Genomic DNA, 25604 nt, shown 5'->3' on the forward strand with positions numbered 1-25604 from the left:
ATAACGTCAATAATTTTATATTTAGCCAATTTCGGATATTTATTAGAGACATGTCGCAACATTTGTTACGTCACTAGCTGTCAAAATCAGATTCTAAAACTTCTCGTAGAGACATGCAACATTTTAAGTTTAATAACCGACTTCTTTCCCAGAAGGAGGTTCTGTATTCGGCTGTGGTATTCGGTTATGGCTATGTTTTTCTTTTTAGTTATAAAATTAAATAGATGTCATGTACATGTACTAAAGAAAACGTGACGTAACTCTCCAGTGGTTGAGGCCGGATGAACCCCTAGGCAACTCCGCCATGGTGGATCCAGTCTCAATTTCTCGACCATAGGTATGTAAAATAAAATAAAATAAATATTGAAAACCTGAAAACAGTTACTGGTGTTATTGGGTTCTTTCAACTCAGAATCACTAGCATATTCAATCCTGATGATAAAAAAAATGTCCCAAAAATTTCTATGAAAATTTTACATTCCAGTACGTCACGCACATACGAGTGAAAAAACATTTCACACTAAAACGTGACGTAATGGAACGGACATTTTGGGACATCTTTTTTTAATGGAAGGATGGAGAATGCTGTCGATTCTGGCCCCGTAGACAACATGCCAATCGCTAACGCTCCGTAGCGAACGAAACACAACTGTCACTGTCACACTAATATGGAGGAGGGAGGAGCGCAATGATAGAGAGACACAAAGCGATTCGATGGCGAAGCGCATGCGATTGTCACCTTGGCTAGGCCACCTGAGTAGAATGAGCCCAAGAATGTCCAGATTTGAAAGAATCAGATTTTTAATATTTATTTTAGAAAACGCCCATGTACGTATGCCATCTTAAAGATTACGCGATTTAAGCGTCTCTGACCAACTCAAAATAATTTAATTAAAAGTTTTAATTAGTTATTTTGTTTTACCTCAATATGAATAGCAAGATAACTGCTAACAATTAACAAAATAATGTTCATAATTGAACCGACAGTTCAACCCAGAGAACAGAATTGAACCCGCTGTTACAAGTCCGCATGCCCAATGGGTTTTAACTGTGAAATATACGCGGTCATTACTCTTCATTTTACCTCCTGCCCAACATTTCTAAAGGTTACGGTGAAATGTGTATCACAAAAACCCACTCGAGCTATGAATATAATTTGTGTGATGTAAAGAAAGAACAACAACTGTTGAATGTAGTGTAAGTTCATTGAAATCTATGACACCTACCGTCGTAAGTTTGTAATGATTTTGTTGTCAATAACATTATCGACTCTCATCAATGCAAACTTACAATGTGACTGTGTATAAGGTAGAAAAATTACACTTGCCCTGTTGTCCAATTTACATATCATTATCATGCATTACGTTAGCTTATTTTACAAAAAATAAGTAACTCATTCGTTCTAGGCAAGTAGTTCAAAAAAATGAGCATGTGCGAACTTAACTTCAGCCGTTTAGGTTAAATTACAGCATGCATTATAAGTAGATCAACTAATACACGGCACACCCGCTAATCGATCGCTCCAATTAAAGCACCATCCGACAGCAAAAACGACGAATCTCGACTCAAGAGGGCTGTCATTAAATTCTAATTAACGTTTACCATCCGCATGTGCACGCGCAGGTCCCGTCCCACGCCTGCGCACAAATCGACGCGTATTATGACAATATCAATAACTGTCATTTTGCCCAATCATTATAGTTTCGTCTCGTTTACGCAAAACTGCCGTAATTACCGCGCCATTACCTACGTCTCTTTCGAACTCATTAATCTCAAGTAACGCTGGTAACGAACCGCTCTTTCCATTTCTTTCGCGCGAAACAAACGAAGGCTCCGCGGAAAAACGCGACGGACAAAACTATACCCATCCTCTTTTAATGCACTTGGAACGCTCGAAAATAAAGTCGTCGCGAGCGTTTACTTTTTTCACTTCAAAATTAAATGATAGCTCCTTTTTCAAAATGACAAGGCGAAAGTTGAAACAGTTTTGAAATTGGAAGTTCCCCTCCACCCGACGGGACTCGTTAGGCGCGGGCGCGTTTTTTCAACAAAAAGAAAATAAGTCTCGCGGGAAAGAGAGGTTTGGTGGAGGCTTTTTATAGTCGTTGTTCCGATGCGCTGGCGCACGGCGGTATCGGAGCTTAGGAGCGAGCCTTAATCTTATTCTAATAAAAAGCTTACGCATATATTGCCGCGCTATCATTAAACTTGGAAATTTAAAACCGTTTTTTTTTTCACAATGTGTAGTGACGTCGCGCTGTGAGGTTGCATACGTGTTTACTATGGACGGCACGTGCGTTTTATCGTTTACTTTATGACTGGATTATGACGTTTAGTGATTTTTATTTTGTGGAAAAGGGTTGACGCTTTTATTGAGCAATCATTAAGGCTTGATCATCCGAACTGTGTGGTCGTGTTTATTTTTTTACAATTGGCTTAAAAATGATTGAATATAATAGTTGTGCATAAGTGTATACTAGTACTTACAAACCAGTTTGTTCATCCCTTTAAAATGTTTTTAAGGTAAGTGACTTACAAATAATAAATATAAATAACTCATTAATCTAATGATTTCTAACTCTACATTTAAGATTCTGTTTTTAGTTTACGTTTTACAATAAACATAAAACATTTTAAATGTAACAATCTCCTTCTTCTACTTTTATACCACACGAAAGCGTATTCGCAACTTTGCGCCCCCATCCCTGAAAAGCAGTAGTGAACGACATGACTCTTTTGTCAAAAAGTTTAAGTTGACAATAAAGATCATTATAAGCATTTTTTGCTTGTTAGTATTAGCATATTTTATTCTGTTCCGTATATTACGTTTTTTTTTGTAAAATATTTGCATTTTATATAAACAAATTTTTTGTTTACTATTTAATTATTAATACATATTAATACAACTATTCTACTTAAAACATTCATGTCAATGGGTGAGATAGTAAAATAGTGATTTATAGAACTGATTTGGCAGTAATTAATGTAGGTATCTAACTGATTTATATATCGAGAAACAAATATGTATTGAGTTATCTCATGGGCAAATATTTAAAATAAAAACATATATTTGACGACCGTTCTGGCCTAGTGGGTAGTGACCCTGCCTGTGAAGCCGATGGTCCTGGGTTCGAATCCCGGTAAAGGCATTTATTTGTTGATGAACACAGATATTTGTTCCTGAGTCATGGATGTTTTCTATGTAATTAAGTATTTGTATAAGTATTATATATATCGTCTGAGTACCCACAACACAAGCCTTCTTGAGCTTACCGTGGGACTTAGTCAATTTGTGTAAGAATGTCCCTATAATATTATTTATTTATTTATTTATATATAAAGGAATATTTTATCGACCCCATAAACTAGTGCAAAATATTAAAATAGCAAATTGGACAGCTACAGTGGATGGAGCTGTACGGTCCGGCCCGGTCCGGTACATTACGCGATAACTAGGTTGTTAAGCGCTAACTTGTAGAAAGCGCCATCTACTTCCACAGGAATTGATTTGTCTATGAAGAAACAAATATGATAACTCGTACAATAGGGTACTTTCCTACTAGTCAAATCAGTTTCTTCTTTCGAACTGTCAAACCGATTTGCCAATATGGAATTTATATGAAAACTGCAAAAGTGACGTCACGGGCAAGGTTATAGTTCTATCTGATTTATTAAATAGAAATGCCAAAACATAACTGCTGTCTAGGTTTTTCTAATAATTTTCTGGCGCTTTATTTCGTGCATGGTGTGTAATAATTTATTTTTACAGGAAACAGGGTATTAAACAAGGTATAAGGTATTACATGAAAGATAGTTTCTAGATTGTTCATTAGATTAAATTATAAAACTTAACATGCAAGCGGAGTGCAATAATCACTTGTATTATTAATAATTCACAGTGTATATGATGCATCTTGAATAACAAATACCAATCGCAATATATTAATGACATTATGGCAGTAAATTCGCACTTCACGAACGCTGAGCTTTTATCACTACTGATCGCTTATCTACTCGTAACATACGTATCATAAATTTAAAATGAGACTAGAAGAAATAATAAGTAATTACACCGGTATTCCACGTAATTTAATGTATTCAATTCAATTATTTATTCATAAAATTTTACATTTTATACGTCCGTCCGTGTACTGATACTAAAAAAATATTAGGACATTTAAACTTTAGTAACTGGAATCGGTGTTAAAAACCGGCCAAGTGCGAGTCGGACTCGCGCACGAAGGGTTCCGTACCATTAAGCAAAAAACCGCAAAAGAAATCACGTTTATTGCAAGGGTTTATTTATTCTGTTTTTAGTATTTGTTGTTATAGCGGCAACAGGAATACATCATCTGTGAAATTTTCAACTGTCTAGCTCACTGTCACGGTTTATGAGATACAGCCTGGTGACAGACGGACAGCGGAGTCTTAGTAATTAGGATCCCGTCTTTACCCTTTGGGTTATCGTTACCGTTTTGCCGATTTTTAGCCTAAAAGAAACCATTAGGCATTGCGAGAAAAAAAAACCTAGTTACATCTAAATTTAACACATCTCATCGTATGCTGCCTGCAAACACCACCACATCTCAAAATTTATGATTGTTGGAGTTTAGATCCCTATGAAAATTTTGATGTCCATGTGACCGTATAGCACTGATAGCAGGCAGAATACGTCATAACGTTCGGTGGTCATAGCATGTAACTATTAATTACTACTACTATTAACGCTTACATGCGCATCAAAAGCAATTATGAATACGTATTTATTTAAAATATGTAATTGAATTAAATTACCCTAAATAATAAAACATTTGTTCATAAACTAGATAATTCCAGACATAAAAAAACGAAGCGTACTTGCTGCCGTATTGTTACCTAAGTGCTAAATATATATTGCGCCTTGAGATATATAACCTTGTACGGAAATATGTTTACCCGATACGTAACATTTCAGTAATCGGTACTTATTTTTTAAGTTACCCACTACTTTTTTACATTTATATACTTTTTTAATTGCGATGTCACATATACCTACCTACCTAAGTACCTACACATACTTACTACACATAACCTACTACACATACCTACCTACGTACCTACCTTTATTCTACTCTTAAGAGTACCTGGCAAACTCGGCCGAAAAGAAGGTGCAAACCTTCCCATACAAACGTAGTTCCGCTTTCATTTTAAAACTACTTATTGGATTGTAATGAAACTTTGCACATACAATGACAAGAGGTATATCTAGGTTTGAAATTAGTTTATATAGCTCTAGTTTATAAAACAAACGAAATATAGCGAAAACAAGTTTTGTATGAAAAACTTAAATTCGCTGTATTGTTTTAACTATGATATCTGAAGCTACGTGCACTAATTACAGACATAGATATACCTTATCCTATTGTAATTACAAAGTTTCAGAGCAATCTAGCTAGTCGTTTTAAAATGAGAGCGGAACTACGTTTGTATGAGGAACCGAGGTTGCCGGAGACCCTTAACCCTAAAAAATATTATTATTAATAATTTAATATAATAAAAATATTTACCTAACTCATTTGTGGATATAATTGTGTTGGGAATTCAAACGCTTGTACCGTATTTTTTAAGTAGGTATTAATTTAAAACTATGAAAAAAATTATCAGCAAAAAGTGCCACTATCATATTTATGTTATTCATAATAACTCATAAAATATAGCCAATCTGAAATTACAACGTCACGTCCGATGTAGTTTGTACATACTATTTTACATACATACATATTATTTTTCTTTTTTCGGAGATTTCAATATGTAGGCAGAAATAAAACCCCGAAGTAGTAAATGACTGGAGGCTAATTTGAATACATGTATTTCCGATATTTTTAAATGTCGTCAGAGTTTATTAAGTGTTTGAGTCCACAGCCGCGGCGCAAACAAGACAGTCACGCCTCGCCTCGCCCTGGCTGAGGGTACACACTACACAAGTACACAAACCAACAAACATATTAATTAGTTCACACTAGAAAGTAAACATATACCTACCAATTAAGCAGCAGAAGCTCTTTTATTTATGTGTATTATTTTAAGGTACTAATTCTATTTTTTTTTATGTTACCCGTTAATACTAACATGTATTACTCGTAACTGATTAACAAAATATATAGGTAAATATATTTTTATTTGATGCTTTCGGCACTGTATTGTATGTTGGACAAGTTCAAACATTATTGGTAGGCACTTTAAAATTACAATTGAATTGTTTTTTTCTACTCCAAAATTAATCCTGCTGTTAAATGACTGACAGGTGTATTGAAAGGGTACCTAATGATTCTCCGACAAATTTTTAGCAGATTATTGATTCGCAGGCAACGATTCGCCGAACATCGTTTCGCAGTGATTTATTTGTAGATTAGCGACCCGCCCCGGCTTCGCACGAGTGCAATTCTGATGTATTATACACTAGCTGTGCCCGCGGCTTCGCCTGCGTTTAATTCGGTCTGTGTCAGTAAGCGGCTAATTCACCCCTAATTTATCTCCCTGTCCCCTGGAGGCGGAACTTAAAGAAAAGTTGACAGATTGATACGCTAGAGGATTGTAGTCCAGATAAAATATTTTACAATTAGGTACCTACCACCAAAGATAGATATAACTCCGTAATAGATGGATAAAGTCTAAGGAAAAAACGTGCCTCGAAAATCACGAAAATTTGATTCTCGATCAGATGTCGCTACTACCTTTTGCCTACTCTCGTATAGAGGGCGTTGACGGTTTCGTTTGTTATTTAATAATTTTAACGCATATCAGTAAAAGAACATGGGTTAAAATAATAAAAATAATTAATGCAAATAAAAAAAATCATTTATCCATATTTAAATACATTCTATCGTATTTTTATAAATCTTCATTTTTAGTTTTAAAGTGTGTCGATAGATGGCAGTGAATTTACTGTGGTTACAAAATTTACTATGACAGTACCGCTCTATAATATTATATCCTCTTTGCTACCACTAAATAAAACTACACTCCAAAATCAATATTTTTTTTGCGTCTATTATACCTTTCTAAGAAGTTTCAAAGCATTTGTAATGGATTCAAACTTTCAACCCCCTTTTAACCCCGTTAGGGGACGAATTCTTGAAAACGCTGAAATCACTTTTCCTGTATTATAATAATATGCCCATTATACAAAGTTCCAAGTAACGCACTCGAAAAAAAAATGATCTCCATACAAACTTTCAACCTCTATTTCACCTCCTTAGGGGATGAATTTTCAAAAACGCTGAAATTAGTTTTCTTGTATTTCAATAATATATTTTCTTACGAAGTTTCAAATTGCTAGCTTAAAATAAATCTTGAACCCCATACAAACTTTCATCCCCTTTTTATCCCCCTTAGGGGTAAAATTTCTCAAATTTTTATAGCCAACCTGGCCGTGGATTTTTTCGACAGATTAGTAAAGTTTGCATCAAAATCCGTTCAGCCGTTTTCATTTGATGCGCGGTCAAATAAACAGACAAACAGATAAACAGACAAACAGATAAACAGACAAACAGATAAACAGACAAAAAATCTAAAAACTGTTGGAATGTGTTCTGTTATTGATTCTAAGTATCCCCAGCCAATTTTTTTTCGAATATCTTCCATGTACAGACTTTCGACCCTCTTTCGCTTTATTATATGTATAGAATAGATATAAACCGTCCTCTTGAACCACTCTATCTACTTAAAAAAACCGCATTAAAATCCGTTGCGTAGTTTTAAAGATCTAAGCATAAATATAGACAGACAGACAGCGAAACTCAGGAAGCCACTTAATTTTATACTATGTAGTAAATTAACTTTTGATCGAGTAACGTTACGTAGACTCTTGGTTCACATACAGTTGAGTTCGCTTCTACGTAAATTAGCAGAACTATAATTGGACGATTTGTAAATGTTTGAATGGGGATGTTTTTTTTTGTTTGCTTCAATCCTAGTATGTGGGGTATGAGATACAAATTTTGGATAAAGTGAATATATTTTTCGTCAGAAATGATCGTTCTGATAGTATATAAAATTCAGTTACGAATACACATTTATTCCATAAAGACCTTTGCCATGACTGCATGTTTTCTTATTTGATTAACTTTTAGGTAAAAATATATCAATGATCACAAAGAACAATAATAATATTATACAACTTCACCGAAAAGGTTTTGAATATCTGATCTTCTAGTCTTCTATAGTTTAATGTTATTTGGAATGAAGTACTCCTACTTAGTCAGATGCACAGATGAAAATAAAATATAAGTATTTTAAGTTGCAGAAATACACATTCCTTAAAATAGCAGTTAGAAAGTGTTAATAGTAGATTGTACAACAAGGGCATAAAGCGATCCATTTTATCCGAGGCTATGTACCGTCCAAGCACAGCGAGGACCAATATAGTCGAGGATAAAAATGGACATTTATGCCTGAGTTATACACTCAACTTTTCACTTCGATTGTGAGTAATACATACAAAAATATCGAATATTGTAGGTTATTTTACCGTATTTATTCAAGACTAATAGTAGATTGTTAACCAAGGGTGGAAAGTGAACCATACCACCCGAGATATTTTGGCGCTCGAACGAAGTGAGAGCGCCAATAGTCGAGGGTGAGATGGTTACTTTTACCCGAGTTAAACGCTCTATTTCGACTATGAGGAAAGTCAAACACAAGACATGTAGGTTTATTATTGGTAAGTATATTTCTTTAGAACAAATTATAGATAAACCACTTAACAACAATGAAATTAAAATACCTATAGTTGAAGATTACGGAGAAAATTTAAACCATTCGAAAAATAAGTTTTGCCAGGCATACTTATATTAGAATTACTTTCCGCCCTAGGGTGGGAAAAGCAATTTTTCACCCGGCTATCAGGCTATGAAAGTGAACTTTCCGAACAGGAGAGATGAAAAGAAAATTGTACTCGGGCCGGTCAGGGGCGCGGGCCGCGCGGAGCACGCCGGTCGGTAGCGCACCGGTCGGGGGCGCGCCGGCAGGGCTGGCAGTTTGTATGTCAGATTTTGGACTATATTTGGATATTATTATAAGACAATAAGGGTCGTAATAAATGATTTTACTTTATGTTCTAGAACATAATAAGCAACTTTATGTCGTCTAAGCACGACTTAAAAGTCGAACTTTACGAGCATGAGAAGTGAAAATCTTGTTTTTAATATTTACAAAAGATCTAATACTGAACGGTGAGCATATCAATCGAATATAAATGCGGTTATCCTTATGGGAAGTAGTTTTCCGGTGCGGGCGGCATGTTAACATTAACACGCTGCGCGCGCGGCACTTTTATCTCACCTGGGAGTCCTTTGAATATCGTCACCACACAAAAGTACTCCAGCATTTATTTGAAGCTTAATGAATTCCAGTCGTAAATGCCGAATAAACAGAGTTCAAAACTGATTAACCTTTGGGTTTTGACTTGTCACTTTATATGGCCGCTTAAAACAAAAGTGTATTTATAGCTGCGTTAATCCAAATTAAATTTTCTAATGAAGGTATAAAAGCCATAATAGAATGTGCCCTGGATTGAATTTTTACCTCTAAAGTGAACGACTTCTTATTTGAGTGATTAGGTTTTTTACCGACTAATATGATTGTGGGAAAACATGGAATGATTGGTGCCTTTGGTGCCGGGTTATTAATTTGTTTGAGATTTTTTATTGAGTTATTGTTGCTTATTTTTGTAGTTAATGTTTTGTTGGGAAGTTATCGTTTAAGTCTGTAAAAGTGTAATCAACTTGCTTGTAAACCGACTTGACTTCGAGTTTTCAATGCGAATTTTGGATATTTATTAATATGGAATAATTAGATCAAAACAAAGTAAACTTAAAAAATAGAATAACGAATTTATACGAATACCGAATCGAAATTGAGAATAACTCATATTAATATTCCATTGCATTGCCTTCTTCCACCACTCATCTACTCGAAGGTTAAGCTGGAAGAGATCCCTTATAGGGATAAGTTCGCCTTTGTACTTCCATTACTGTAATTTATTTGTAAACCTGTGTTGTGTACAATAAAGTGATTACTACTACTACTACTACTACTACTCTCTCTCTGGTCGTTTCCTCATGACTGAGGATCGTGATAATATAATCACCTTCTGATCTACATCTGGAGTGTATGAGTGCCTTCTTCCATATAAAACTTTAAATTACACGGATTAGCTAATAAATGCAAGAATTTACTAAAACGAAAACGAACGATATCTCATTAAAAAACCGGACAAGTGCGAGTCGGACTCGCCCACCAAGGGTTCCGTATTTTTTTGGTATTTGTTGTTACAGCGGCAACATCATCTGTTTAAATTTCAACTGCCTAGCTATCACGGTTCATGAGATACAGCCTGCTGACAGACAGACGGACAGACGGACAGTGGAGTCTTAGTAATAGGTTCCCGTTTTTACCCTTTGGGTACGGAACCCTAAAAATGTATACATTGCAGTGCAAAACTAATTTGCTCTGGAGGGAGTGCCTTAACCCTTTACCAGGCTGACAGTTCAAAAATGACAATCGAATGTCAGTCTTACTCATCGAAAATAGAACACATGTTTGAAGTGCCGTATGTGGGAAATATATGTCCCTTAGCCTGGTAAAGGGTTAAGACGAAAGTGGAGGACCCGCGCGTAATCACCTTTTCATACAAACGTAGTTCTCATTATCCTCTCTGGATATTAACATTATTAATATTATTATAAATATTTTGATTCAATTTGTTGTATATCAATCACAGCTATGCCCTTGTGAGTATGTGATATTTTTTTTCGAATTTTTAATTATTACAAAAGTTAAAAGTTTCATACTCTTTTTAAAATGTTTTTTCGCTCCTAATTTTTCCAAAAATCAAAAAATCTAAAAAGTCAAACGTAGGGGCATAGCTATGGTTAATATACATCATTATGTAAAAGTAAGCTTTAAGTAAAATGAGCTAACTTAAGGTTTTGAGGTACTTTCCCTCCAGGGCCCATTAATTTTTTCCACACTATATTTAGTTAGTGTCCTAGCACCTAAATTTAATGATAAATCAAGTCATCAAAATGATGCGTAACTTTATAGTGATATCAAATCAAGAATGCGTCGTAACATGGTAATCGTTTACGCACTGAGTTACAAAAAGCGGCATTCCTTACGTGCGTCAAACGTGGTCGCGACACGCTCGGTTAGGGACCGTGAAAATTCTGATACATTAGCGCGTTCATGCCAGTTGGAAATGTTGGAATGCTTGAAATGAGACTAAAATTAAGCGGAAAAATTCTCGAGAACTGCTCGTTGGATTAAACGAGTTTGTGACGTATAGAAAATATTTTAAATACAGCAAATTTTTCTGATTAAGTGATAATTCCCTTATTAGGTCAGGCAACGTATGCTCAAAAAAAGTTATAGAGGGAAATGCTTGGAACACAATTATTGACTTCGTAACTTTGTTTGGACTAGTGAACTAAGAGGTGAACATATCAAAAGTCCCCGGCCGTAGCCCTTGAGCTGGGGGGAAGAGGGGGGTTTGAAGGTCCCAATTTTCGGTTTTTCGATTATTCGGCCACTTACACAAATTATAAGTTGATTTAATTTGTTACAAGTGTTATTTAGTCAAGTTTTTCGATACCTTGTATAGTTTTTGAGATATAGGCTCTTGAAAGTTTATTTAAGGCTCTCAATTTTATCTTGATATCTACATCAGTGAAGCTGCTTCTGCTAGGCCGTGTTTTTGGTATCGTTTTGGTATAAATCGGGGGTGTGTTGACATCGTTCCAAATGATTCGGTCAAATTGTGTTTTTTGAAAAACTTATTATAGCCAGCTTGAAATGAATGTAGTACGATACCTTTGGGTATGGTGCTTTACGCACACTAGTGTGCACATTATTAACAAAAAAAATTATATTCATTTTTTTCATGTGATGCACCATACCCAAAGGTATCATACACTACTTTCATTTCATGTCGGCTATAATTTGTTTGTCTTCCCCATACATTAGAACATAACTTGACCAAATCAGAAGTAAATCAATTTTTTTAACTCCTCTTCACGCTTAAGCTGCTGAACCCATTTCGTTGAAATTTGGTACAGAGATAGTTTGAGTCCCGGGACAGGGCAATCAGGATATAGGATAGTTTTTATAACCAAATTCATCTTTTGAGTGTGAAAAGTGAAGTGGAAGTTTGTATGGGGAATCAATAATCGCTAAACCGATTTAGATGATATATTTGGGGTGGCCTACATCTTTGATTTGGATGAAAATGATACCAAACATGACTTCAAACCTAAACTTAAACAGTATTAACCTCAGGTCCCTCAGGAATTTAGCATCGACGAAGTACGTTTTAAGAAGATAAAAACTATCCTATGTCCTAGCTGTCTCGGGACTCAAAATATACTTACACCAACTTCACTTACTTCAACTTCGGGACATATCATCAATTTTCAACTAAATCGGTTCAGCGGTTTAAGCATGAAGAGGAGTATAAAAAAAGGTATTTGTTAAAAGTTTATATGTTTTTACTTCGGAATGGTGTCGATGTGAAATGAATTTGGCACTCCTGATTTATACGAAAACGATACCAAAGCCTAGTAGCTTCACTGATGTAGAAATTAAGATAAAATTAAGAGCCCCAAATAAACTTTCAAGAGAGAATATCTCGAAAACTATTCAAGATATCGAAAACTTGACTTTATTAAACTTGTAGCAAATTTAATCAGCTCTCGGTTTGTGTAAGTAGTCATGTCGCTAAGACGCAAAGTTTCCAAGTTATAAGTGAAAAACCGAAAAATGGGACCTTCAACACCCCCCCTCACCCCCCAGCTCAACTACGCCGGCTACGGCCGGGGACTTTTGATATGTTCTCCTATACTTTATTCTTATTACCTATTTACCTAGATTAAATACATAAGACAAGGCGAATATCGGTATAAAATTACCTGTCCATATTTTTTATAATGCAATAAGCATTTATTTCATCTTCCGTTTCAAACTAGCGTTTGATAATGAGATTCTAAATAAAAAGATAAAATATAGTTAGTATAGGTAGATAGTTTTTCTAGGATTTGTAGACAATGCGCGGATACTGTGTTCCGGACAGGTGTAGCGGCGCTCTTGTGAAGATCGCATTAACATAGCCACTCTGTAGATCCTTTTAACTTCTAACGTTGATAACAACATGGTCATTGACCTTTAATTGATACTTGGGGGTAGTAGTAGAGGGGTTAGCAGCCAAAAATTGCAAAAACGCAACCCTTATGGTTTCGTCACGTCCGTCTGTACGTCCGTCCGTCTGTTTGTCCGTATAATATCACAGCCATTCTACTCGGAGACTATAAGATATGATTGTAATGAAATTTGAAACGTAGGTGTATTTTGTGAGCCCCTTATATTTTTAAAGAGCGCACTAAAAAAAACGTGAAATTGCAGTTTGTGCCATATCTTAATTAATTCGTTGATTGTGCAATATGTGTGGTCTTTGACAAATTCGTGCTTCGAATTTAACAGCTAACGCAGATGGCATTATACGGCTCCATACATTATGCACTTATGCAGCAAATCTGGCGGTCAAAAATTAGCGCCGTACTTCAGACATCTTACACAATCAATTAATATTTACTATAAACCCATAGTAGTAACTGAACATTATTTTCGGCAGATTCGAACCAACAAAGTCCACAAAAGGCGCCAGCAAGATGCGGCGCGACCTGATCAACACAGAGATCTCCAACCTGCGCGACCTGCTGCCGCTGCCGCCCTCCACCCGCCAACGCCTCTCGCAGCTGCAACTTATGGCCCTCGTCTGCGTCTATGTGCGGAAGATGAATTACTTCCAACAAGGTAACTTAAAATATATAGAAATAGATTGCTTACTTCTGGTTTTTCTGCCAAATAGGTACCTATTAGTTAGTCTATGCATGATACTCCTAATATATATACCTATTTCCTAATAGTTTTCAAAGTTGTGGCGTTCCATAATTAATAAGTCTAATCAAATAGTAAAGTATCTAATTATTAAATACAACTTCAATAATAAGATACTTTACTATTTATATATGACTTATGAGTTTTACATTACAAGGATCATACGGCTATGGATATAAAATAAAGGTGGCAAACCTTAAATTTTGTTAATATACATATTATAGGTAGTTTTGGCCAAAACCCGGAAAGAAAATTGGCAATTTAATCTCTGACCCACATCTCATTTACTACAAACCCCTGACAAAAGGCGGTCAAACCACCTTGGAGATTTGAAAATTCGTGTGTATACCTACATACACTAATAAACAAACAACTTCACATCCTAATCGTATATACTAATACCGTCTCCGTTCCGTTAATATGAGTCGTGAAAATGTTGACTGCAGCATCCACCCCAGATTAACATCGCACCCATATTGTTATTAAATTTCCCTTCTTTCCCACTAAAAAAACTTCTTAAGCCCATCACGTATTTATCCCAAAATCTTGGGCACATTCTGAAAACGTCTCCCAAAAGTTTGTCAGCTCACCTTCAGTCACGACAGGGCATATTAAGACGTTTAACATGCATTTAGGCCACTATCTTATCTCCAGTTGCTATAACTTTACCCATAATAACGTCTTTCTTTCCGTTTTAGTGTTTAAAAGTCACGACTTCAGCTACGAGTATCAAGAGCAAGCAACACCAACACCTAATATTGGATTTTCAAAGGTATGTTTTACTTTTTCAAGTTTTATGAGCATTTAACGTGAAACTATTAAAGTCAGTATTGACATTTACAATGTTTTTCAGGCAATGAACGGTTTTATGATGATGATGACACAGAACGGGAAACTGTTGTACATATCAGAAAATGCTGCGGAATACCTGGGACATTCCATGGTTAGTAACTGAAATAATATATTTATACAAGTAGGTAACCTGTGTCTTTGTAATCTGGCACCAATTTCAGTTTAGCTATTTTCGTATCAAAAAATATAATTTTCTAACGATATATTAATTTTAAAATTACACTGGCCGCTCTTCACAACTTTACGCTATCAAATATTTTATACTAATATTGATTGACTAATATTGATTTAATTTTCAGGAAGATTTACTAATACATGGTGATAGCGTATACGACATTATAGATAGACAAGATCACCAAACTGTTCAAACAGAACTGAATAGAGGGAGCAATGGAGAGACTGAAAACGTACCAAAGAATAGGCATTTCTTCTGTAGAATGAACGTTTCAAGAAACGCGAGAAGACAAATGAGATTTGGAGATCAAAAAGTAAGTACATACCTGTACTTCCTGTTAATTACCTACAATCTACAACAGAAAAGTTGCATTCTTCAGGTTTGTCTTTCTCATTACATAAGTTAATTATAAGTGGTATACATGTTCCATTGAATCCTGAGTCATATCGAGTGATGACTAAGTAAGAATTCTATCAGCTAGCGACTACTAATATCCTACTAACACCTAGAACCGTACCCAACACGTACCCAACAAAAACGTGTAAAACATCGAAAAACTAAAAACTCTTTAAAGCTAATTTGCATTATATTTCCTTTCATGACAGGTGGCTCTAGTGCGGGGACACTTCGTGTCGTACCTGCCGCTGTGCAGCCGCAACGAGCCGGTTTTCCTGGCGACGTGCACGCCACTCGCCATGCCCGAGACGCGCGAGTGCGTCGTGCACGGCGCCACCAACGTCTTCACCACGCTGCACACCATGGACATGAAGATACTGCACATCGACACCAAGTAAGCTATAGATTTGAATTTGTTTTAGTATATTCCTTTAGTTTCAGTGTAGTTTTGCCTTTCGATTGAGAAGGGCTAAACATGGCTAATTAAACTTTTCTGCATAAAAGCTCCCTAAATAGTGATTTCATATTATGTAAAGAAATCTTTACATAGCAGGCATTCAAATATATTTTTGAATATTAAAACTATGAAAACGGATTAATTTCATAAGTAACTATCGCGGTAACCGAAGACAATATTTTAGAATAATAGTTTAGGTGTTTTCAAGTTTTTCCTTTCTTGATACATATGTACATATTCAAATTACAACAATAGTACAATAGCTATCGAGTTTAATAGTTATAATAATTTGACATGATTTTTTTTATTTCATCGTTTACATTGTTTCAGCGGTGAATGGTACTTAGGTTGGAAGAAATCAGAATTAGTTGACGTGTCGTGGTATCAGTTACTACACTGGGACAGTTTGCGAGAAGCACAAAGTAAACATAGACTAAGTAAGTAACCAGAAACATGTTTTTTTTTGTCTATTATGAAGCTGAAAACAAAGAACTTCAGAAAGTTTGTCTGTTTGGGATCAGTCAGTAATTTTGAAAATAAAAATATAAACAATAATGCCAGTTTCGATAGACCTAAGTGCAATTACCATAATGAAACCGATTCGTTTCTGTCACAGTAACGCAGTCAGAGCAGGACAAGTGTTGTATCCTGCTGGTGAAGCTGCAGCAGCGCAGCGGACAGTTCCTGTGGGTTCACGTCGTGCTACAGGTGAAGGACGCCGCCGACGCTCCCAGGCAGTTCATCGTGGCCACTAACCAAGTTCTAAGGTTCGAATTTTCTTTAACTTTTATAATCTGTAATACTTGTACTTAGCTATGGGACTTAATTGAACCGATTGTTGCAAATTCATACCTGATCCTTTTTTAGGCCAATCGAAAATATGTTTCAAAAGTTATTTATTGTTACACCGAATGGATTAGACCTTATATCTATAGGAATATCACTTGATCCTATATTAAAGCACAATGTTAGTTCATAAAAACATTTCAGTATTTTCAGTACTAACTCAAATTTCTTATTTTTTCTGCAGTGAAGAGGAAGCTTCAATTATGCTTGCAAACTCCTGGCTATACCAATACTACGGTTATCAGAACCAACCCTGCGGAGTCTTAGACCCCAGGTGCCAAAAGTTCTTTAGAAGAGAGAACACCTATCAGGACGCGTATCAAGAAGCGTACCCTTATGTAGAAAATCAGGAGGTCGAGTATCCAGGGTACCATGTGTCTACGTACGTTCCACAGAAGATGGTTGAAGATTTCAGTGGCTGTGAGAGGACATATTCAGAAAGAGGACCAGTCGACTATTCTACTCACTCTCCGCAGTCTACGATCAGTGAAGAAAGGTAAGAAATTATGATGTTCAAATTGCCTTTGTTAAATTGTGCCTTTTTCTAAAAAACAAAAACGCAGCGTATTTTGTTTTTTGGTGATTTGACATACGTTTATGTTATGAAACTTATGAATTACACTAGTAGAACAAGTAATCCTGTTTATACAAAAAATGTTTGTTCAATGTCCATAAATAATACTCGACCTTATCCTCATTCGTTTCTCTTGCTAAATATTCATTCAATAATGAATACATTGGATTAACTAAAAAACAAAAAACAATTCAAGGTAACTTCGGACAATTTGTATCTGTCATATCACAGCCGAGAAATAAATATGAAAATCATCACCCCGCCATCGCAAGCGCACGGCCAGCCGCGTAATTTGACATCTTTCATTACCATATTTATTGTATACCCTCATTCCCAACTTGCGTTTGCATTCAAAAACTCAAACTCCTCATTAACACTACCGTCATAAGATCTATATTTGAACAGCTTCTGCTAATTTCGACCGCATTAGTAAAATTTTTCAACTAAGTGTAAACCAAATATGAAAACGTCAACTTAAAAAATATATCTCAAAGATCTCGCGTTCATGTTATTGATGTTGTTGCGCAGTTTCTTATTAACGGGTACTTTCAAATTATATCAATGAAAACTTTATTATGATTGTTAATTGAGACTGAATGGCAGACAGATTCTACATAAATTATAAACCTCTATACGTGAAATTATGGTTTTCTTAGTTTTCACCTACCTTTTCGTGTTATTCTTAGCATGGTTGGTTGATTATTCCGCAGTCGATCGCTTCTGTTTTGACTTGGCGATTCGCTAGCAACCAATTAAGTTACTATGAACATTATTTTTGCCAGATCTCCCCTGCACTATGACCCTTCGCCGGAAATCATCGTGAACAGCAACATGTACATGTACCCGCACCCCGGCAAGCGAGAGTACTATGAACAGTACCCACGAGTTGGCTACCCCGTGCAGGAGCCGTGTACGAGTACTGCGGTAGAAGGTGTGTACATAAATATTTAGATATGTTTCGGAGGTTTAATCCCGATATTCAACTTAATTAGGGATCCACACATGTCAAAAACTAAAGTCATTTTGCTCACAGCCCGATTATTATCTCTAGATTATCTCGCGAGGACTCTGAACTAAGTTTGTTAATTTTAATTTGGCTCCAATCACGCCGCGCCGAATTACTTGCATCACTCCCGAGTTCCCAAACTTTGGAGCTAGAAGAAATTTGACCTATTCTGTAATACTGCATTTGTTTTTCTTTTTCTGCGTTTTTATATGTGCTTATACAATTTCCTTGCCCATCGCAGGTATGGAGTATCCCAGTCCGAAGCGGATGCGGCTGGCGTCTCTAACCCTGGACACTGAAGGCATGGACCGGTGGAACCCGAGCCCGCCCTGGTCCGACACCCTCAAGGCTCCTGAATACCAGCGGTTCAGCTACAACCACGTCGTAAAACCCGAACGAGCAATGGTTACTTAACTCTCGCTTAACTCTCAATGTGTGATAAATAGGTGTGAGGATTTACAAAACCTGTATTGTGCTATTAACAGTACCTAAGTAAAAGGCCTAGGTAGGTGTTAGAAAACAGCGTCGAAACCTTGGTAGCGACTGTCGATTTCCGTTGCACAATGGAAATTTGATTTAAGATATACTACTTTTTGAGTTCCACCAGTGTAATGTTCTGATAATAAAAAGATCCTCACTATTCAAGTTTGCATTTATATATATTTTTATTATATGAAGGACGAGAAATACGCCATAAATAAATTTTATGTATAATGATAGACAAATATCATCATAATAACAATATGCCCTAAAGAAGAAAGAAGAAGAAGTAATTTTTCCTCAGTCACCCGTTGACCACGAACGCTGTAAAGAGTTCGAAACGTCGGGATGTATTATAAATTCAATATACGCGATATAATCCGTTTTCATAGTTTTATTTCAAGAAAGAAGAAGTTATATATATTTTTAAAGAATATGTTTTTACTCTATGATGATACTGAATTGTTGAATCATAATGTTCTTATAAAATATCCGGATTTATTAGTAAATTTTACATCAGATATTTTAATATACTTAATGTCGGCATCTTTTTAGTGCAAAACAAATGTGCAATTACGATTTTACCTTCGCTCAATCGAAGTTAATTTAACAGTATTATATGTATTTATTAATATATGTATTTAAAAATAGTAAGAAATCGTCGTAAAAATAAGTAAGTATTCTTAAGCAGTGGAAAATGGTTCCGTCCAAATATCTGTGCATTCCAAAGGAAAATTTAGTTATTGTATTGTGTAAATATGTTACGTTATTTAAACAACAATTTTGTACATACCTATTCAGTTGTAGGTGAATAATTAAGTTATGTAAAGGAATGTAAGTTAATATTAATGAAATCAAAATAAAAAAATAAATCACCAATGCTGTTTTATTTATAATTAGTGTGTACAGAACTTTTAATTCCATTGAAGTTTTTATGGCTGTGAGATTTAAACAATGTGTGGCCTGTAATAGGAGCAAAAAATTAAACTGTAGGCTGTACTCCTCATACCGACCAACATTTGTTCAGCGACTTTTAAAAATAACTTGTGTTTTGATTTTTAATACACTTTAAAGTTTTTTCCAAGACGCAATGTATTGCGAGTTTTGTTATGTTCAAGGTGTGACAGGCAACGTCAATCACAAAGATAATGGCGTACATTAAAGATAATATTCATTTTGTATGAAAAATACGAAGTCTAAAGTCTTCATTATTTTTTAAAGTCGCTGAACAAATGTTGGTCAGTTTGAGTACAGCCTACAGTTTAATTTTTTGCTCCTATTACAGGCCACACATTGTAGAATCAACGACGCTGTCATTTTGTGACAATGTGTGAGAATTAATTTTTTTACTAATAAACTCCAACTTACGCTACCCCGTACATCATCTCATTACTTACAATCAAGGCTCGTATAATCCTGTTAACTAATTCATTCTTACTAAGTACTTACATGCATTTATTTCAACAGTTTCAGGAATCATTTGAATGCCTAATACAGCCCATTAACATTAAGAAACAAGTATTCGAACCACTTAATAGATGTAACACGGCACCAGTGTCCTATCAACCAGTATACAAAGATACCTGGAACATCGTTTGGATAACTCCATTTTAGTGTTTGTTTCGAGAGGGGGGAAGGTCAATTTAAATAAGCGGCGCTACGTCTGTCAATCACATACTTCGATGGAGAAAGTCACAAACTGAAGCTATTTCAAATGATAAATGATATGACCTTTGTCAAAAAACAAACTAATCACACTTCAAAGACTCAAGCTGGATTTTTCTTTTTAAGAAAATTACGTATTCAGCACCGGTATCATGGTCGCGTTTTTGTCGCTTGTCATATCATGCGTCACTTTCGCACTTACGTACTTGTTAAAGTGTGACAGGTATGGTGACAAATGATAGACAGCCGTCCATCTTAGCTCCGCAGGACACGACGCTAATTAATCATGATACTTGTTCAAAATCTGATCCGAAACATAAGTTTAGCTAAAAAAAAAGGAATTTTACCTTTTACATTGCTTTGGTTCCGTGTTCCAAATTGGTCTACAAAACGGTTGGTATTGAGAACCTGTTGACAACCAACTCGTAGTTCCGTAAAGGCTTTGAGAATATAATTGGGGCATTTTCTATGAAAAGGGACCGTATTGTCGATGGCGCTTACGCCGCACAGCGCCGCGCGGCATTGTATTTATATCGGAGCATCGTTAATAATGGCGTAAGCGCCATCGACAATAAGGTCCCTTTTTATAGAAAATACCACAATTAAAGGCGAACTTATACTATACTATAAGTAATAGGTTAACTAAAATAAATATTTACCGAATCTCATTTTTTTCCTAACAATAGACGAAAAGCTCGTTCGTATCCGCCCGCCTACTATAACTTGCGCCTTAAAAAGCTCCAGCTCTAGTGAAACTTTGATCCATTGTTATTGCAAGCTTGTCTGACTGACTGCAAGTATGATGAATTATGGACGAGGACACTTTACCCCCGGTTACGTGAGCTTTTACTCTCTGAGTTACAATGAGGTACAAAAATAGTATCCATTAATAGCAACCTGCAAAAATGTAAGTAGATTTTAAGACTACAGCACTGCGATTTAGACAATTTGAAAAAAAAAACATTTCTTCATACCTTACCTATTCAAAGGTTTTCACTTTTTTATTAAAATTCATAGTAAGTATAAACTTATTCTATTCGTGTGCTGGGGTATAGAAGTAAATGGATATCAAATCACAGTACTGTGGTTACTTAACATGTTCATTTATAGAATCTATAATGATTATAGGAGTTAATTTTGAATGGTTTGATGTAAAACTAAACCAGATAAATGGTGTAATAAGTCCGTTAGACAGATTTAAGCCCTTCTTAGTTTTACATAATCAGTTAGCACTTATCGTAAAAGGGTTTGTCTTTGGGAAGCGACAATGTCATTAATAATAAACTAAACCTTTCGTATGCTCCTGTCAAAAAATTGCTATTTAAATAGCAATCTAGACAACTTCATGTTTAAGTTGAATATATGTATATGGAACAGATCTGCTACTAAGCATACCAAAGGTTAAGTAATATAATAATACAATCAATTCAGCCATAGTAAGCAAAAAACAACTTATTTCTCATAAACATGTGGATCAAAAATGCCAAAAACTAAATTAACATCTTAACCCATTTTTTTGAGAAAAAAAAGTTAGTGTGCGTAAAGAGACGAGTCGTGGAATGTAAATATGGAGTCCAATACATTCCACGACTCCTCTGTCCGAACCTACTCAAACGTTGTTTAGGTACTTTTTAGGATGATTTTTCATTGCTTTAGCATAAAACTGTTATAATTTTAAGTTTTATAATAGTAGGTATACACTATACTTCTAATCAAATCTTTGATAATGATTTGGATTAATAATTTGAAATTATTAGAATTGAAAAACAATAAATAGTCAATTGTCTTATACCGCATACACCGATCCCAGAGTTTAGAAGCATCGCAGCGGTTCGCATTAGCGGAGTTCGTTAACAGAAAACAAATTAATAGACACATTATGCCGTCGTAGAGTTTTCTGATCACACGTGCGTGGGAAATGTGCATTCGAAGTGGGACATCTCTGGAATAGGACGCGGAATGTAAACAAACTGTTTACAAATAACTGTACATAGTACTGGCTTTGTATCCTTAGATCTATATATCTGTAAACTGGTACCTATATAATTTGTAGGTTTTTTAGGGTTCCGTACCCAAAGGGTAAAAACGGAACCCTATTACTAAGACTCCGCTGTCCGTCTGTCTGTCTGTCTGTCCGTCCGTCCGTCTGTCGGTCAGTCTATCACCAAGCTGTATCTCATGAACCGTGATAGATAGCAGTTGAAATTTTCACAGATGATGTATTTCTGTTGCCGCTATAACAACACATACTAAAAAACAGAATAAAATAAATATTTAAATGGGGCTCCCATACAACAAACGTGATTTTTTGCCGTTTTTGCGTAATGGTACGGAACCCTTAGTGCGCGAGTCCGACTCGCACTTGGCCGTTTTATTTTTTTACCCTTCAAATCTTATAGGCATACATACAGCGATTTTTGTATTTTCATTAACAAATCAAGCATTTGCAGTCAAAAAGTTCCATTTGGTGAAGTGGTACTGCCGACGAAAACCAGAACCGCTTCAACGACGCGTACCTATTCCACGTTTTGGTGATTTGTCTTTTTGTTTTGTCTTTTTTGATAAGCAAATAAGGTTCTAAGAAACCTTTCTGTCAAGGTCCAGTTCTGATGATGAGTTCCAAGAGGAATTGAGGGAACTCCTCAAATTTTGATGGATTCAGATTCAGACCTCGAACACTTGAAGCGAGAACTTTTAAGTAACATGACTGTTTGATCAGACCAGATAGTCAGGTCCTGCAAACTGTTTCGTTACTCCTCATAACAAAAACGTATAACTAAAAATGAAAAAATACTTAAAAACAAATCCTTAACTTAAAAATAAATCGGCCAAGAGTATGTACTATATAGAACAGGCCAAACGGGGGCTAGTAAGTATCATGTACATTACAAGCATGTAGGAGTACCTTCTCATCGCTTTGTACGTCTTTTTACTACGAAGAGATTTTTTTTTGCAATATTTCAATGATTAAATAATTTTACCGCATTTAACTAACTAAGTATATTTTTATTACTTATAAATGGCCCAAGCTGTTGTTTTCTTTTATTATATTACCTCCTAATAATTTAATAAATTATAATATGTCGTAGCTAATACTATTTACAAAATAAACATACTTTCAAGTTGCCTTAAGGAAATGAGATAGTGCGCATTGTTCGCGATTATTTCACGACTGGCTCTAAAATAGCAATAAAACCCGTGTAATGATCTCCAGAGGCACTATCTGAACTAAAACACTCAAGTGTCGTATAAAAATGCATTAAAATGCAGTTTACGATTGCACCGACAGCGTGTACGATAAATATTCATGCAAAATATGCACACATCCTGGATTCGATGGAAAAAGGAAAACAGCTATGGGATTCTCTCATGTCACCGATGAATGGATTGCCAAGGAATTAAAATTGATATCACATTGAACACAAAAGCTTTTAACAATCGAACATATTTGAATTATCAAACATCAAATGCTACGACACAACTAGGTAGCCACCAAATTCGCTGATTACAGCTTTTTGTGTTCACCACCATGATAATTTTTACATATTTGTATAACCTTAGTCGGTTCGATTCCCAGGCGAGACAAGGAATTAAAAAAAAACTTTGAATGCAGTTTTGTTTCTTTTTAAAAATAAAAAGAATGTTTCCTTTAAGTAAAATGAGCTAGCTTAAGGTTTTACGGTACTTTCCCTTCAGGGCTCATTAATTTTTTTTCACACAAAAAATTGGCCGAAAGCACGAGTGTTTTCTGAACCTACATATAAATTTCTATCTGTTGCCACCAGTCTCATCTTTGTATCGGATGACGTAAATTCCACTCTTTTTGGTACCTTTAAAGTGCCCGGCAAACGCACTTCCGGCCATACAGGAACTGGCAGACGAATGGTTTCTGTTCTGAATCTACATATAAATTCCTATCTGTTGCCACCAGTCTCATCTCATCTCATGACGTAAATTACACTTTTTCAGTAACCGCAAGTGGTCCTTTTTTTGTGCTTTCGGCCAATTCTATTTTTTTTTTTACTATTTTTTCCAAACATAACATCACTTTTATGAACGTGTCTCATGGGGCTTATCCTTGTATCAGATGACGTAGTAGATCATACATCATTATACGGTCCCCGCCCGTACTTTTATAAGTAGAAAGTGATATTAAATATAACATAATAAACCAAATTTTGGTTTATATCATTACTTAGTGAATTAAGTAATTAAGTATATGACTAAAATTATACTTTTAGAATCAATGTCATTCAAAGAAATCATAAATGCATAATGGGAGGATAAAGTAAGCTCTTTTTTGTTGTTGTACGAATATTTAGAACTAAAGTGAGTGTGCGGATACGTGGCGGATACTGCGGATCTTATCTAGTAGGTAAGTATTATATGTCCACGTGAACCGCGTATCCGATCGGATTTCGCAATACCTAAGCATTTTAATTTCAACTAGCGTGTGTAATATCAAGTGAGGCGGTCAATCACATTTATTGAGCTGCCTATTGTTGTGAGAGGATGGACGAGAGCGAGGAATAGCAGGAAATGTGTGATACACATGCATGCAGAAGGATACACAACGAGGCGAACTTCCTCGTCACGTCACTTGATTGAACTGCGGATTTTGGTTGAAATTTGAATTTTATTATTAATACATTTTTTTATATAAAATTTTGAGTATGAATACTTGAGTATGATACTTACCTATTTACGAAAATTCACTTTCCATTGCTTTGCGCGTTAAAACTTAATCCCCTCACTACAGCGAGGAAAATGCGATGCAAAAAAAAAGACATTTTATGTTTGCCCTCTATTTAACATATCAAATTTAAGACAAAACACTCAAATCCAAACAAAATAAACAAGAGAAAAGAACACATATTCATCGTGTTCGAAATTTTGCACGCTAGCGGATAAAATACACTTGCACGCAGATTTCGCGCTATAAACAGGTTTTCCGAGCGAATGAGGTGAAAACATATTTACCGCGGAAGCTGCCGGTCTGGTCCGCAGGGAGAGGAACCGCAAAACTCTGTACACTGTGTCCAGGAGTACCGCCTTCTGCGTCTGGCCCTAGTTATGTTGCAGGAATATCTCATGATAATGGTCAAGTCTCCACTCTTCGCTTTGCTTTCGGACCTTTCGATCACCGAATCAACTTCCCACATGGCGGTTTCCTCGTGAGACAAGTTTAAGTACTTACCTAACTGCTGGATTTGTAGAGGAATTA

General features: G+C 35.6%; 1 protein-coding gene and 1 long non-coding RNA gene across 3 annotated transcripts in view; one reads left to right on the forward strand and one right to left on the reverse strand.

The window, feature by feature from the left end:
* Positions 1 to 25604, reverse strand: part of LOC134741220 (uncharacterized) — a 257435-nt gene that overhangs the window by 18271 nt on the left and 213560 nt on the right. The gene's annotated exons all lie outside the window — the stretch shown is intronic.
* On the forward strand, positions 1414 to 19594 carry LOC134740783 (PAS domain-containing protein cky-1-like). Its single transcript, XM_063673401.1, has 11 exons — positions 1414 to 2523; positions 13664 to 13845; positions 14628 to 14701; positions 14783 to 14872; positions 15081 to 15269; positions 15562 to 15746; positions 16140 to 16246; positions 16426 to 16576; positions 16840 to 17151; positions 18012 to 18160; positions 18477 to 19594. Exons 1-11 carry the CDS (start codon positions 2513 to 2515, stop codon positions 18647 to 18649), a joined length of 1623 nt encoding a protein of 540 aa, XP_063529471.1. The 5' UTR covers positions 1414 to 2512; the 3' UTR covers positions 18650 to 19594.

Source organism: Cydia strobilella, chromosome 1, assembly GCF_947568885.1.
Source record: "Cydia strobilella chromosome 1, ilCydStro3.1, whole genome shotgun sequence".
In the NCBI taxonomy this organism is placed as follows: domain Eukaryota; kingdom Metazoa; phylum Arthropoda; class Insecta; order Lepidoptera; family Tortricidae; genus Cydia; species Cydia strobilella.

Bases quoted from the DNA above. Each gene is read 5' to 3' on its own strand.
- LOC134740783 (XM_063673401.1), top strand. The intron at 14,702-14,782 runs GTATGTTTTACT...AATGTTTTTCAG, and splicing joins CTAATATTGGATTTTCAAAG to GCAATGAACGGTTTTATGAT. The intron at 18,161-18,476 runs GTGTGTACATAA...TGCCCATCGCAG, and splicing joins TACGAGTACTGCGGTAGAAG to GTATGGAGTATCCCAGTCCG.